General features: G+C 42.2%; 1 protein-coding gene across 2 annotated transcripts in view; it reads right to left on the bottom strand.

Annotated features, from left to right (window-relative positions):
• The window catches only part of plxna4 (plexin A4), a 223,119-nt gene that overhangs the window by 68,019 nt on the left and 137,859 nt on the right, over positions 1-17,241 (bottom strand). For both annotated transcript variants that reach the window (XM_056455758.1, XM_056455759.1), the window contains exon 5: positions 10,758-10,858. In XM_056455758.1, coding sequence (XP_056311733.1) covers positions 10,758-10,858 — 101 coding nt within the window. The remainder of the gene's footprint in view (positions 1-10,757; positions 10,859-17,241) is intronic.

Here is a 17,241-nt window from a genome sequence, read left to right as displayed (position 1 = left end):
TAGTGCAATCGTCAAGGATGGATGTAATGCTGTTAAACGTTGGTGAATAGGTTTTCCACTCAATCTGGGATTAGAAAATTAAATACTACAGACCATACATACTGACAGTTCAACCATTCTTCATTCACTAAAAGCTATGCTGGTTACACAAGACACTTAATATAATTAGGTAAACAATTATATACATTGCAAGTACCAAGTTGGACCCCTTTCTGCCTTCAGAATTGTTTGAATCTGTTGTGGCATTTAATTGATACAATTGGTACCAAGATGCCCATAATGTACCTAGAAAATATGCCTCACACAATTAAACCAACACTACCAGTGCCTGGACTGCTGAGACAATGCAAGATGAGTTCATGACCAAATTGCAGAAGAAATCAAGACTCTTTTTCAAATCTTCTATTATCTTTTGGTAAGCCAGTTTGATTTGCTGTTCTTAGCTGCATGTCACAGGTGTGTTTTATGCTGTAGCTTATCTTTTTCAAGGTTTTATGTGTTTAGAGATAATCTTCTGCAGATTTCAGTAGTAACAAGTTTTTGAGTTACTGTTGCCTTACTATTAGCTTGAACCTGGTTATTGACCTCTGACCTCGGGCATCAACAAGACTCTTTTCAGCCCACAAAACTGCCACTCACTGGTTATTTCCTATTTTTTGGAACATAAACCCTAGTAATGGATGTGCTTGAAAATCTCAATAGATCAGCAGTTTCTGAAATACTCGAACCAAGCACCGTTGACCTTGTCATGTTCAAAATCACTTCAATTTGATGCTGTTTGAACTTCCTAAACCTTAGATTAGCTATAACACATTTTCATGACTAGTCGCTACATTGTGTTGTATGTGCATTGACTAGTAGTTAAACAGGGGCATCTAATTGTCATGGATTGGTCAGGCTCTCACGACCCCCACTCACGAAGATCACCATCACCTGACTTCTAATGAGCACACAGCTGCATCACATTCACGAGCACCAGATAAAAGCACAGCACTCCAGTCGCTCATTGTCCGGGCTCGTCTCGACGAAAGCGGACAACTGAGCGACCACTCAGCGTAGTCATCCTCAGCTAAAACAAACGATTTACTTACCTGTTCTCTTTGTATTCCTCCTAGTCTTCCTGGTCCTCCCGAATCGTCCTGTCTTCCAGTCCTTCCAAGTCTGTGTCATCCTCTGTCAGCTGTATCTGGTGTGTGCTGTTCATCCTCGTGTATTCCTGTTACCCAGCCACGGAGGAAAAGACCCCAACATCATTCCTGATCCTCCTGGCTATCCTTCATGTGCTCCTTGTTGTCATTTAATAAACACCCTAACGTTTCCTTACCTCTGTCTCCTGTCCGCTTCATAACAGAAGCCCGGACCTTTAACGACGACAACATGAGCACCCCCGATCACCTTCAAGAGCTGGTGGACCAGTTGAAGCGGATTCTACAGCCACCAGCTCCACTTTCCAACGCACCACCAGCACCGAGCACTTCCGCCTCCACAGTTTCTTCTTCGGCCCTTCCTTCCAGTCCCATGGCCCGACCAGCGCCCTACTCAGGCGGAGCGGGGGAGTGCAATGGTTTTCTGTTACAATGTTCCCTCATATTCGAAATGCAACCTTCTCTATATCCCACAGATAAGTCGAAGATCGCCTACATCGTATCTCTACTCTCTGGACCTGCACTTAAATGGGCTGAGACGATCTGGAACCAAGCCGGGCCGGTCATGAATTCCATCACTACCTTCACGGAGTATTTCAAAGAGGTGTTTGGACGTTCTGATGGGGAAGTAGCCGCTGGAGAGCAGCTGTATCATCTAAAGCAAGGTACTCTATCTACACAGGAATATGCTCTCCGGTTTCGCACTCTAGCAGCTGCAAGTGGATGGAATGAGAGATCGTTGTTGACCACGTACCGGCTCGGCTTGGAACCCACTCTCCGAATCCAACTGGCCACATTAGATGATACAATGGGTCTGGAGAGATTCATCCAACATTCTCTCCGATGTTCCGATCGTCTCCGTTCCTATCAACAGGACACCATCACCCCCTCGTCTGCACTCCTCCAATCGCCTGAGTCAACAGCCTCTCCAGAACCAGAACCCATGATAATAGAGTCTGGAAGACTGACATCAGCGGAACGACAGAGGAGGCTGACCCGGGGTCTGTGTCTATACTGCGGTGTCAGTGGACACACCCGTATGGAGTGTCCCCTTCGTCCCATTCGGACTTCAGTGAGTGTATTCAGTACGAATATTGAACAATGTAAACCACTTACTACCACCGTACAAATAACTACTGCCTCTATTTCTCTCCTTGTCACAGCCCTCATCGACTCCGGGTCAGCAGGGAACTTCATCTCCCAATCCCTCTGTCGTCAACTCCACCTCCGTACTGAGGCGTCCTCGCATATATACCAGATACAACCGATAACCCAGTGCACTCGATCTTCGACCCGTATCCATCGACAATGCGAAGACATCCTTCTTCAAGTGGGGTTGTTACATCAAGAGAGGATTCAATTTCTGGTTCTGGAGGGTGCAAATATGGACATCATTCTAGGGCGCCCGTGGCTGGTGAAGCACGATCCCATCATCTCTTGGGGCACAGGAGAGATAAAGAAATGGGGATCTGGATGTACACCTGCCTGTTTTCCAAATCTCCCTCTTCAAGGTCGGAACCCCATTTCTTTGTTTGCAACATCGGTCGAGAGCCCTCCTGAGAAGCAGTCTATCCACATTCCTAAGGAGTACAGCTCCTTTCATGATGTCTTCTGCCCCAAGAGAGCTTCCCAGCTACCGCCGCATCGGCCATGGGACTGCGCGATCGACCTAGTTCCAGATGCCCAGTTGCCAAGAGGTAGGATCTACCCGCTCTCGCTTCCAGAGAATCAGGCAATGGAAGATTACATAAGGGAAGCTCTGAGTCAGGGGTACATACGTCACTCAAAATCACCAGCCGCCTCAAGCTTCTTCTTTGTGGCCAAGAAGGACGGAGGGCTGCGTCCATGCATCGACTACAGGGTCCTAAATAACGGTACAGTAAAATACCGATATCCCCTTCCTCTGGTACCAGCCGCTTTGGAACAGCTCCGAGAAGCTAAAGTCTTCACTAAATTGGACCTCCGCAGCGCGTATAATCTGATAAGAATACGTGAGGGGGACCAATGGAAGACAGCATTCGTGACCCCTACTGGCCACTATGAATATGAGGTCATGCCTTACGGTCTGGTCAACGCCCCCTCCGTATTCCAAAACTTCATTCATGAAGTCCTCCGGGAGTTTCTTCACCACTGTGTAATAGTGTACATAGATGACATCCTCATTTACTCCCGGAGTGAGGCCGAACATCGCCAACACGTTGCGGAGGTCCTACACACATTGAGAGAACATCACCTCTACCTCAAAGCGGAGAAATGCTCATTCCACCAGAAGTCGATTCATTTCTTGGGATACATCATTGACCAAACCGGTATACGTATGGATGGGAAGAAAATTGAGGCTGTTCTATCCTGGTCAGAACCCACTTCCATTAAGGAGCTCCAGAGGTTTCTTGGGTTTGCTAACTTTTATAGACGGTTTATCAAGGACTACAGCAGGATTACATCACCTCTCACTAATCTCCTCAAGGGTAAACCCAAAGGACTGGAGTGGACCAAAGAAGCAGCCGCAGCCTTCCGCCTTCTTAAGAAGGAGTTCACAAGGGCCCCACTCCTGACTCATCCTGACCCAAATCTTCCTTTCGTGGTGGAAGTGGACGCATCCACCACCGGCGTCGGGGCAGTATTATCTCAACATCATGATACACCGCCCCGACTGCATCCCTGTGCCTATTTCTCTCGGAAGTTGAGCCCGGCGGAGCAGAATTACAGCATAGGAGACAGGGAGCTTCTAGCAATCAAGCTAGCCTTGGAGGAGTGGCGTCACTGGTTGGAGGGAGCCAAACATCCGTTCCAGGTGATCACAGATCACAAAAACCTCCAATACATCAAAGAGGCCAAGAGACTATGTCCACGTCAAGCCAGATGGTCACTTTTCTTCTCACGTTTTGATTTCTCCATTTCCTATCGTCCAGGACCCAAGAATCTAAGAGCAGACGCTCTCTCTCGGTTACACGAGCATCACGATCATGAAGAACTCCCAACGAAGATTCTTCCCGAACACATCTCCATTTGTCCGATCACCTGGACCGCTCCTCCAGTCGTTGCCACTCCGGAAGCCCCTGCTCCGCCGGGATGCCCTCCTCATCGGCAGTTCATACCACCTGAACACCGGGTAGATCTGATCCACTCCTTACATACCTCGCTAGGCACTGGACATCCAGGGATCAACAATACTCTCTCGCTAGTATCCCAACGATTCTGGTGGCCAAACATGGCAAGGGATGTGAGGCAATATGTTCAGGGCTGTAAGGACTGTGCCCAATCCAAGAGCCCACGTCATCTACCCGCTGGAAAGCTCCATCCCTTGCCGATTCCGAACCGTCCCTGGTCACACCTAGGAGTGGACTTTATCACTGACCTCCCTTCGTCAGAAGGTAATACCTGTATTCTAGTCATAGTAGATAGATTCTCAAAGTTTGTCAAACTAATCCCTCTGAAAGGTCTTCCCACAGCCTTTGAAACTGCCGACAATATCTTTAATCAAGTCTTCAGGTCATTTGGTATTCCAGAAGATATTGTGTCGGACAGAGGTCCACAGTTCATCTCACGTCTATGGAAAGCCTTCTTCAAGCTCCTAGGTGTGGCCGTCAGCCTCTCTTCTGGATATCATCCCCAAACCAACGGGCAGACAGAGAGGAAGATTCAGGAGGTGGGACGGTTCCTGAGGACCTTCTGCAGTGGTCACCAGAACTCCTGGAGCCAGTATTTGGGCTGGGCAGAATATGCCCAAAATTCACTGCGGCAACCCTCCACCGGACTCACGCCATTCCAGTGCGTCCTGGGCTTCCAACCACCGCTCTTTCCCTGGGATGGCGAACCATCTGATGTCCCCCGCAGTGGATCACTGGTTCCGGGAGAGCGAGAGAGTCTGGGACGAGGCTCATCAACATCTGCAGAGGGCAGTCCGTCGAAGCAAGGTAACCGCCGATAGGAGAAGGTCTGAAGAACCCAGATACACACCCGGACAAAAGGTGTGGCTATCCACCCGGGACATACGCATGCGACTGCCCTCTCGCAAGTTAAGTCCCCGATTTGTTGGTCCCTTCACCATCGTGGAACAGGTTAACCCCGTCACCTACAAACTACAATTACCCTCTCACTACCGTATTCACCCTACATTCCACGTATCACTCCTGAAACCCTATCACGATCCTGTTCTTCCCTCCACAGAGCCTGACCACGAAGAGGAACCCCCTCCTCCACTGCTCCTAGAAGAAGGAGCCGTCTACGCAGTGAAGGAGATCTTGCGTTCCCGACGTCGTGGTGGCCAGTTGGAGTACCTGGTGGACTGGGAAGGGTACGGCCCCGAAGAAAGGACATGGGTTCCCAGAGCTGATATTCTCGATCCTAGTCTCATGGTGGAGTTTCATGAGAGCCACCCTGAGTTCCCAGCGCCTAGAGGCAGAGGGAGACCACCACGGCGTCGGAGGTGTCGGCCCTCAGGAGCGGGCCCTGGGGAGGGGGGTACTGTCATGGATTGGTCAGGCTCTCACGACCCCCACTCACGAAGATCACCATCACCTGACTTCTAATGAGCACACAGCTGCATCACATTCACGAGCACCAGATAAAAGCACAGCACTCCAGTCGCTCATTGTCCGGGCTCGTCTCGACGAAAGCGGACAACTGAGCGACCACTCAGCGTAGTCATCCTCAGCTAAAACAAACGATTTACTTACCTGTTCTCTTTGTATTCCTCCTAGTCTTCCTGGTCCTCCCGAATCGTCCTGTCTTCCAGTCCTTCCAAGTCTGTGTCATCCTCTGTCAGCTGTATCTGGTGTGTGCTGTTCATCCTCGTGTATTCCTGTTACCCAGCCACGGAGGAAAAGACCCCAACATCATTCCTGATCCTCCTGGCTATCCTTCATGTGCTCCTTGTTGTCATTTAATAAACACCCTAACGTTTCCTTACCTCTGTCTCCTGTCCGCTTCATAACACTAATAAAGTGGCCAGTATATTGGCCGTTTTTTATTTTCCTTTCTTACAAATTTAATGTGCAAGAGATGTGCAAACTTTATGTTGTTTGGCACAGACTAACTGTTGTCTCACAATTAAAAAAAAAACATACCTATTCTCTCATAAACATGAACAAACATCCTCTCAGAGTCAAAGCAGGGATAAGACGGGTAAAAATGAAAGCCTCGAGTAAACAAACTGCTCCATAAATTACACTTCTGAACATTTAAATTTGGGGAGCACCCTCCCCTCTCCTAGAGTTATTGATTTTTGCCTCTCTGGTCCTGTTTTCCAAGACTAACAGACTCTTCTGGAGATCTTCTGGGTAAACAGCAGTCTGGTGCGGGCGGCTTTGCTCCTGTGCTGATAGTGAGGGGGAGGTTATCTGAAGGTTGATTGGGATAAACAAACTTGCAGAGAGGCTCTTAAACTAAGCAGCAATTCACAGATAGTTGTCTGTTTTCCCTTGCTATCCAATCAGACGGCCTCAGAACTGAAAAGGGTATTTTAAAGGTATTACTGTTGCCTCGGGTTTGTCTTAAGACGTTTAAATGAAACATGCATTGATGTTTCAGCACATTTCTTTCTTCCTTGCCTCCTTGACACATTTAAGTCCAGACAAAGTGTTGCATGTTTTAATGCCCCTTGACTTTAAACTTTAAAGAAATAAAGTATTAAGATTAGTTGACACTGTTCATGAAGACAAAATAATAATAATTGTAATAAATTAAAAACCAAGAGTTTAAGGGGCTATGCGGCAAAATGAAGGTCAGAGCCAAGCATCCTGAGACTGAGTTAATGCATTGTTAATTAAGTGTCACACAATCCCCCCAAGTGGTTTAAAGCACACACACCCTCTCTCAAATGACCCCCTTTGACCCTTAACCCCTCTGCTTCACTTTCCCTATGATCAATAGTAGCATGGGTCGAACAAATAAGCCCAGGCATCCATTCATTCCTTCAGCGTGTTGTTTTCTTCTCTCTCTGGTGATTTTGTGGAACTATGTTGACTTTTGTATGTCTCTGGAGAACCGGCGGTATCCGTCTCATCACAGATTCTTGCTCTCCAGCAGTCTGGATTACTATATTTATGCTTTGCTGGCCAGCATATTGACCTCACTTAACAGGAAACAGCCCTCAGAAACTGTTGCTTTGTGCCATAGGACTATCTTTCTTGTGACTCTTATGACATGTCAATGGTGTGAAATAGAGGTTGGAAAGAAAGCTAAAAACTAACCTTAAAAATCTGAACACACCTTTGATTTGAAACCTTGATTTAAAACCAGTGCCCATCAGTTGTGGTACAAACATCAATGATATCTCAAATCTACACACACTTATTTGCATTTACTGCTTGATGACTATTAAAGCAAGATTTTCCGCTATTTTTATATGCCAAAAACTTGGTGTGTTTCTTTCCATAAATAGCCAGACATTCCTCTTCATTTTCCTCTACAGAAATCCATGGGTAACTATGGTAACTGGGCTTTTCTCAGAGGAAGAGGCAGAGCTACATTTTACCAATATGATTACAATTAGACAATTATTACAGTTAATTTCCACTTGTTAACATTTTAAAATTATTAATCCATCATCAATAGCCGTGCTTTCCCTGCTATGCCTTTGAATCACTTTGAATTACACCTACACAAGTCATTTCTAAAGCTCATATCGGGTAAAAATAGTTCATGAAGGTGACAACTGTTCTCAAACTGAAAACGATCACTGGGGGACAGTGCAGTCTGATCTCTGCCCTTCTCTATTGATTTGTTTACGTCTTTCATCTCTCATTAAAATGACAACAATAGACGACAGTGAATCTCTTTCTGGCTTACAGCAGTTAACATAAGCAACTTTCACCATTCTTCCCCATTAAAAATGGGTAGATTACAGCAGACAAATGGGGTGTGCTGGCAGGAGTCACACCTGGCGTGAGAGAGCCCTCTGTGGGCATGACTCAGGTTACAAGGTTTCTGGTTGAGTATGCAAGGGAGGAGAGAATGGGAAAGGTAAACTCCAGGGCAATCAATCAGCCGGGGACCTGGGGAGGCCAGGTCGGATTGCCTGACTCCATCAGAGAGTGGTGCTGTTCACTTTCTCTGGGCATGAGGCCATGAGGAAAAAGAGGAGAGAAAGCTATAAGAAAGTAATGAAAAACAGAAGGGACGAATAGGATGCTAATGTGAAAAATCCAGTGAAAGACAAAGGAGTACCAAATAAGAGCCGGCAAGCACCCTGAATGGAGTTGGCTTCTGCAGATGCAGCCGTACTGGATGTGTTGCCAACTAACATAAAGACCTCCTGCGTGTGCTGGCCCTTCCACCACCTGAGGCTAAACAACAAACTGCTGCTGTTTTTATAAGCATTGTGTCCCGCGTACACTTGACACTGTTTCTGCTGCCAGAGGACAGAGAGAAATGACAGGGTGAAGGAGAGAAAGAGCCAGATTTCACTAGTAGCACAGTTTTCGCTCACAAATGACCTCTTTCCTTCATGGACAATCATGGTAGGTTGACCGGTCTATATCTGCAGTGTGAATACAGGCTGACACACAAAATTGTTACACTGTCGGGCATCCGTTTTCAAAAACACAATACAACATGACATATTATGTAATACATGTAAAACATATAGTCTACTACAATTTTCTGCAGCATTACACACCAGCACCTAAATTCCAACACTTTTTTATGTGATTAGCAATTTAGATAAAGAAGTAAGCCAAGATACATCTACTTCAACCAACAAAGCATCAGCTGGATTAGGAAATACTCTAAAGCTCGAGTTAAAGACTAAAACTATCAAATATCCTGGGAGGGAATGTTACAAGCACAGGCCATTTGACTACCTGTCTCACTGTCCAGCCCTAATGCAGTCTCACTTTTACAAAAGCAAACGGGAACGAGAGAAAAAGAGAGAGGGAGATGGTGTGAGACAGATGAGTGTGAGATTTTAAGCATCCCTGACCTTGGGCAGTCATGTGGCAAATGGCATGCCCATGGCCCCTGTCGTGTCTAGTGCACTCAAAAGCCCTGAGAGAGACAGTGAGAGATCCTGAATGTCTACACATATCTTTACTTCCCCTCACCCTCTGCACTTAAGAGGGTAATGTTGCTCTTGGTCTGAAACACTGCAAATGACTGCAAGACCTGTGGTTCTTTAGTGGCACGGGTGATGTGTGCATGTGTATGGGTAGTGTTTTAAAACCTAGAAGTCACTGAATATGGAGCTTAGGAGTTGTGAGAAAGCTTGAGATTGCCATTCTGCACACATGCGCTCTTCTCTAGGGTCGCCAAAAGAGGACGAGAATCCAATTTTCAATTTACAGTGGAGTGGGAATTGTGGATGTCCCTTGAGGCCCTAAAGCATCTATCACGTTCACTTTTTAAACAGTGGGATGGAATGTGGGCCTTGTATGAGTATATGTGTTTACTTGTATCCATGTGTGCACAAGAGTCTGAGATCCATTAGTGGAAAAAATGTGTGGTGGTGAAGAGAGCTGTTCTTCAACTCGCAGGCCACACACTGATAGCCCTGATACTCACAGTGAAGTACATTTTAGTTCTTCGTTTAGGGGTAAAAGAAGTTGGGGAATCCTGAGCACATTCTGATATTTTTCAGAAGGCTAAGAGATGTTTAGATGAAAATAATATAAAATAAAGTGATGGGCGTTTTCCTCTTAATAACAAATAAACAAACTCGTCACAAGCAAAATCACAGCTGTAAGAAAACAGCAGTTAAACAAGCATTATATAGTAATGACGTGGATGTGAAATTCAGCACTTTGTCATGTCATCTGGTTTTACATTGACAGTACTTTGAAGGTGTTTATAATTTTAAGTAACGTGTTCTTAACGGAAACTGATTTGAACAATTAAAAACTTATTTTGTTTTAAATGACCTTAAAAAAGTAGAGCAATTGGAGAAAGTGCAAAATTATCATAGTTTTCTATAAGAAACACATAGACAACATTGCAAGGTTTAAAGAAAAAAAAAAAAAAACTCAAAGAATGCAGAAGTGACATGACATTTATTCGAACAGCACCCCATTCTGCTCTTACACAAACTGGGGGTGCCCCAATCATATCAAACATTTTTAATATTTAAGATAATAAATGTGAAGATTAGGGCTGCACGATATTGGAAAAAACTGGCATTGCGATATTTTATTTTAATGCAATACGTATTGCAATATTGAGTACACAATGACCAGATGAAATGACTGGCTCAATTTGGAAAGGATTTATAACTCTAGATTGATTGAGATGATTTTGTAGTGGAATGCATCTACATAAAATACAATAAACCGATCACAAGCATTGATAAATTCAGTAGAGCAAACACACTTATACAAACAGTATTTTCTGAGTCTACCAGGATTCAGGAACTGAATATTCAAATGTAAAATGACCCAGAATACTCTTCATCATATTTATACATACACTAGATACAGTTAATCTTTCAAATGTGGCAACAAAAACTATATAATGTGTGATCAAAACTGTACAGCTGTTCAGCTTCACAAATAAAGACAAAATCTGAAGTAAAATTATTTTGAGTATAGAAAACTGATAGCTTGCTAAGCTAGCAAATGTGAGCAGTAACTGTTAGAACATCAGTGACCATCTGTTAAATACTCAAAGGGTTGTACTTACGTGCTGTGGAGAACACACCAGCCACAGTGAGGATCTCCAGATCCCAGGCACTCGTTGCAGGATGAATACTGCTCACAGGCCTCCACTGGCACACGGGTCAGCTGGAGAAAGAGAAAGAGGGAGGTTGGGTTGAGCATGGAAGGAGATTTTGAGTTATCTCTCTGTCTTAAGGTCTTTAAACTAAGTTGAATTCAACTAGGTCTCAATGTAAAGGTAATGTTTTACTTCATCTCTATTAAATGTAAAAAAAAATTATCTTAAAATCAACATGGAACTGATTATACTAATAAATGAACACAAACAGAAAGCAGAAAGATTGTGGAATGACAAAAAATCAAAGAACAATGAAAACACAGACGCATTTGAAAAGCGTGCCATTTTGTCACACACAGCGGGATAAGGATCTGCCGAGAGCATTCATCCTGGGATGTCAGCTCCAGCTAGAGCATCCGACTGTTTACAGCCAATTAACACTTGAGAGCTGGAGAGGTGCAGTGAAGGTGATGGAGAAATTCACCATACAGAGTGATCTGCACTGAAATATACATGTGCCAGGGTTGAAAGACGAGGGCCCCTCTGCCATCCCTGTCTCCATGGCTACAGCCTGGGGCCCTCCGCTTTCTTTTGCTTTGATTGATGACTTGTCACTGGTGGATGACTACTGTCAATCACAGTTTAGATGACAGCCGATAGGTCCAGTGCGGTCAGGCAGAGAGGATGACAGACGACGTCATTACTGGCCTCACCACGTTTTTATTTTTAACAAACAAATGGGCCTCCATTTCAATCAGAGAGTGAGATGCCATTTTTAGATTGAGAAGATTTGACTTTGATGTTTATATAAGAGCCGAGTGACCAGTCGCAGTGAATCATGGCTCATATTTAAGCGCGTTGCTCTTGTTCTGGTGTCAGCGCTCATCCATCACTGTGTTTACTGCTTATTCAGTATCTTTAAATTCTGTCAAACTATTTCTCTTTCTGGAACATTCTTAGTGATATCTAGTCGACTTTTACGTGAAATGGTCTGGACACATGACACAAATGATAAAGAGTTCTAAACAATGCAGAAAAACCAAAACAAGACTGTTGCTTTACCTATTTGTGTGGTAAATGTTTTGCCAGAGGATGTGAGGTCATTATAGCATTCATGAGATTATTTTGTTGTCAGTATAACCTCTAGCAGGAGAAAATTGCAGACTGAATTATCTACCGTTTCTTGACAGAAAGCACCTGGTGTAATTGAATATTCCCATTCAAACTGACATATCAGAGAGAACAAATCATTTAAAAAATCTCCTTTGACCACTACTGAGTGCCGCAGGGCTACTATGGGCCACTAAGGACAATTTGGGAATTTGGCAAAATGAAAATTAATCATGTGAATAAAATTGCATGTCATTTCCACCACTGAAACTGAGAGTGTAGAAGAGAAAAAACGCTACTGGGCACAGTCAGAATGTTATGTGACTGTGTGTATGGAGCAAACATGTGGTTGCTAGACAACATAACTCGTCTGTAAATTAAAATAGTTACGATTCTGTCATCAGTAACCAATCCTAATGTCTTTCCAAATCATAAAACTTTAGCTGCATCCCAAATGGCACACTAGACAGTATGCACTTATGCACAAACACATTCAACAGCATAGTATATAGAATGAAGTGTTGTCCCAAATGGAACACTAGCATTTTTTTTACCGAGCGGAAATTTAAACACTTTCCCTGATAACGTTTGACGGTTGCCAAATTAGTGAAATAAATGACCAAACTTCATCAGTGCCCGAAAGCTCTGCTTAGAGTTTTCAGTTTGAATGCACTACACACACTATTATACTACAAAATAGCGTAGAATAATGCAGAAGTATGCAATTTTTGGAAGCACCTTTTATCCCATCATCAGTACTGGATGTAAGAATAGAAGCCTAAATACAATGGAATATTATCATATGAAGTTAATGTGTCTCTTCAAAAGACTTAACCCAATTCATGTGGATTGGGTTTACAATGTCTCTAATTATTTTGAATGACTAAAGTTGCAAGTGAATATTTCAGATTTCATTAAAGTTCAAGTTTTTGTTTCAAGAGATTGAGATTACTATGAAATGGCAATGAAAAAATATTCATCTCTCATTCTTTTGTTTATAAGAGCATCAATTTAAACTGTATCTAAAGTTGTTCTGAGATTTCTACAACCCAGAAGCTCTTGTTGTAACATTTTGACCAGTATTTACAGAGAACATAAGAGACCTCTCCAACAAAATACGAATAAGAAAAACAGTCCTCTGAATGGCTTTTGAAGAGAGATGGCTTTTTTAAAATAGGTACATTTACAGCTATTATTGAAAGAAACAGCAAGGAGGTAAAGTAAAACGAAAAAAAAACAAAAAAAAAACAGACTGGGGTTGTGCCTGAAAGAGGACATCCTTTGGAAGAACGCTCCAGATGGCCTGATCTCACTGCCATGTGCACGACTGAGGTTCTAAATCCAGAAGAAAAGTCATTTCTCTCTTGTCACGCACACATGATGCCTGTCAGCTGGCCTTGGTGTGCAGACACAAAGCCCCCGCGTCTCTCCCGGGCTGCACACCTGAATTCTCTTCCTCCATTTCACAGCTATGAAGAGGTAAATTATCAGGCATTGTGATAGAGCGTCTGCCTTAGCATAGGGGGCCTGAGAGACTGCAGGTTAGGCCTAGGTGAGCAGAGAGGGAGATTGACTCTCATTACTTTTGGAAAATGATAAGGGTTTAGGAGCCGCCCGTGAAATTCTCCCCTCTGATATGACAGGCTTTCTTCCTATTTATGAAGGAGTGTGTTTCGCTTTTGGAAAGGTCTGTTTCTTGCCTCTGTATGTGTATGTGTGTGGTGAAGTCTCTGCAAAGGCAAAAGCTTTCACAAAGCAACAGATCTGTATGCAACAGGCATGCAAGATTGATAAAAATCTCAGAAATTAATAAGAGTGGAGAGCAACCCGCAGAAGAAATTTATAATCTCATGTGTGAGTATGGAGTGTTTATATTTTCTCCATTCAGCTAGACACAAACCCAATCATCACATGATGTGAAAAGCAGGCTATTTTTAAAGCTGAAGCAGAGCCATCTGTCTGCACACCTCTCTTTTAATAATAATACTGATAATATTCTTTCACATTTACTGAAGAATATGTGACTGTGTGATAACGGCTTTGCTAGGACATTGCACTGCTATTGCTAAGGTTTTTTGAGTGCTTTGCAGAGTTGCTATGCTATACCAAATTGTTATTGGCCCAAAGTCTGTAAAAATGACAGCATTGCATGTTTGTTCTTCCCTAATTTTAGAAGCATAAAAAGAAAAAGTTCTATTTCACACACAAAATAACAAAAAAAAAAAAGTTAAGCCACAGAAAAAGTCATTGCAAGAGACTAAACTAAACTGATCACGAACCTGCAGCCAACTCATGGCAGTGAGCTGCCAATGTTATTTATATTGCATATCAGCCTGCATCATTTCTTAATCATCCCTTTATAGCCATAATTTTAAGGTCTTTCAACTACTGTATTACTACAAGAAAAAAAAACACTATGTAAATTCAGTTTTGCATATTAACAATACTAGTTGTTAGTACTACTGCTGCAGCTACCACCAACACCATCACCAGCACTACTACTGCCGCTACTACTAGGGCTGCATGATTAATCGAAAAAAGCTCACAATCTCGATTCGACCCTACACACAATCTTATTTCAGCTTTTTTTACGATTCAGTTTATATAATCTTTGATTATATATATAATTTATGATCCAGTTATATAATTATATTTTTAAGGTCAGGAGAAAAGCATAAAGGCGGTTGTACAAGTCTTCACATTGTTTTATACACCTCCAAATGGTGGCTAAATCACGCATGAGCTGATGCACTGCTTGATTACTACTGAGTGGAAGTGTGCGTGCCCACCAATGATGTCTACTTTAGTGAACAGAACCTGCATTGACTGTGAATAAAAGTAGTAAACAACATTTAGTTTGTTGCACAGAGTGATCATTCGGGAGCCGTGGAAATATGATTTGCATGAATGTTTTATTTCTCAAAGTGACGGCAACCATAACATAAGCTGCAGTGAAAGTGAAACCGAAAACGTGCACATCATTTAAATGATCATATCGAATTTTAGAGTTATGATTACGACCAGCATTTGATATGTTTTTTAACAAAGTGTTGTGCATGAAAATAAATGTTTACTGGTTCAGTATAACTACTCTAGTCTGTATAACGTTAAATAATGCAAGAGGAAATCTGATCATGACAAATGCCTGATTTCACCAGTGAAAAAAAAGTCTAATGTTCTCAATGACAAATGATAAGCATATATCTCAAACATAATAATTCAACTTCAGGATTATGAATAGCTGTATTCTGATGCATCACTTTACTGTGCATTAATAACCAGGACATACTTAAAGTCTGTTCAAGTCCACCATTTCAAGTCTATACAAATTTTAGCATTTTAACCAACAGTAGAACAACACATAGGCCTATAATATTATTATTGTTGTTTTACCATATGTTTGAGAATAAGAATAATATTAGCCTACTCATCTACTCATATTAACCTTAACATCTACAGAATCGTGAGAAAATTGTGATATTGTTTTTAAGCAAAAAAAAAAAAAAAAAAAAAAACCTGATTCTTATTTCCTATTCCTAACTACTACTACTGTAGTATTACTACTAAACAATAATGATATTCATGACTGTCATATGCAACTGAACTCCATAGTTTGGCCAAGCTGTTCATTTTTGTTTTAAATTTATCTAATATTTAAAAAGGTTCATGTAACCCATGTTATTTACTGTATTAGCGGACATTTAGTGGCAAACAAGCCATAAATTAAATAATGCGCATCAAAATAACCAGAATCAAGTCAAGCTGACTCTAAGTTTAAACAATTAAATAATAATAATAATAAACCACAAATAATAAAAAAGGAAGGTAGCACATGCTGTAATATATCTCACACACTCACACTTCCTTTTAAATCCAGCATGCAAGTCTCCGAATAGCGCACTCCACTGGTGCAGAGTGGATGTGCATGCTCTGTCTCTGCTAATACATGAGTGTGAATTCTGCACCCTGTCTCAGTGGCCCAGAACAGAGCACACTTTAACACGCTCCCCACGGCGAGAGAGAGAGAGAGAGAGAGAGAGAGAGATGGAGAAGGAAGACAAATGTGTCCAGAAAGAGGACTTCCCGCTGCCCTCCCGAGCTGGAAAAGGAGTGGCGGCAACTCAAGAATCTCATTATGTCGTAAATCCGTTAGATTATTAGTCATTTATCTGAGAGTGCTGTAAGAGGATTGAGACCTGCAGATAATGAGACAAACTGACAAATGACACTGCCCAACAGATTAATGCATCTCCCTCGCTCGGCTCCAAGAACTAGCAGCCTATACTGAGAATGCATTGAATATTTTGAAACAGCATGCGAGTGTAGTATGTAAATAAAACTATTTAACTGTGACTCTCTCCAGCTAAGTATATTTTGCTTAGGTAAAGGATGACAAGCCGCGTGTTAAACTGAAAGTTTTTGCAATACCTGGTCACCGAGCCCGGTTCAATCAACCTACTAACTTAATCAAACATGAAGCCCTCTTCCATTTCTCTCTCTTCATGAAATCCGTCAGTAAATCCTGCAGACCTGACTGACTGGCAGAGTTTCTCAGTCATCTCAGAGCTGAGCTGTGGTTTATTACGGAGTCTAATCCACTGGGCTCATCTGTAGCTCAATGCTCCTGTGCTGGCATTAACAAACTTCCTGACTCACTCAGAGCCATTTCGTGCAGCTCTTTTGGACGTATATAAAAGTTCAAGGCAACTAAAATGAAAGGTGACAGAGAATGTTGAATAGATTTCAAGACCTCTTTTAACTGTAAAACCCAACAGTCAACTTTATCAAATGAAATGAGTGTAGTTAACTCAAAATTTACTGATAGTTAATTCTGCTTATTTGAAAAGAGTTTTGAACTCAGTGTTGAAGGTAATGAGTTAATTAAATATCTCATTATGTCAACTTAAATGGAGTAAGTTCACAGTACTTATATAGATTAGTTTAACTCAAATGGTTTGTAGCAATCGGTTTCCTCAAACAGTTTGAGTTGACTTAACTTATTGAGTTTTGCAGTACTCAGTTGGTTAGAGTTCTCTTCATTTATTGGGTTTTACTGTGCTCAAATTGCTTCTTTTACTCAAATGAATTAAGTTCACAGTACTCATTAGGATTAGTTTTTAAACTTAAATGGTTTGTTGCAATTGGTTTCCTCAAATGGTTTGAGTTACCTCAACTTTTTGGGATTTACAGTGTAGCTATTCAGGCAGAATTTTGTTTAAACATACATAAACATAGCAATGATGCTAAAATATCCCAAATATAAAATTGCAGGTGTTAGATTTATGAGCAGAGGGTGGGAAATACCATTATCTCAGTATGAGAACAACTGATATAAAACAAA

The sequence above is a fragment of the Danio aesculapii genome, chromosome 4 (assembly GCF_903798145.1).
Source record: "Danio aesculapii chromosome 4, fDanAes4.1, whole genome shotgun sequence".
NCBI lineage: Eukaryota > Metazoa > Chordata > Actinopteri > Cypriniformes > Danionidae > Danio > Danio aesculapii.
The sequence above is the reverse complement of the archived record's forward strand: the minus strand, read 5'-3'. Positions and strand labels throughout refer to the sequence as shown.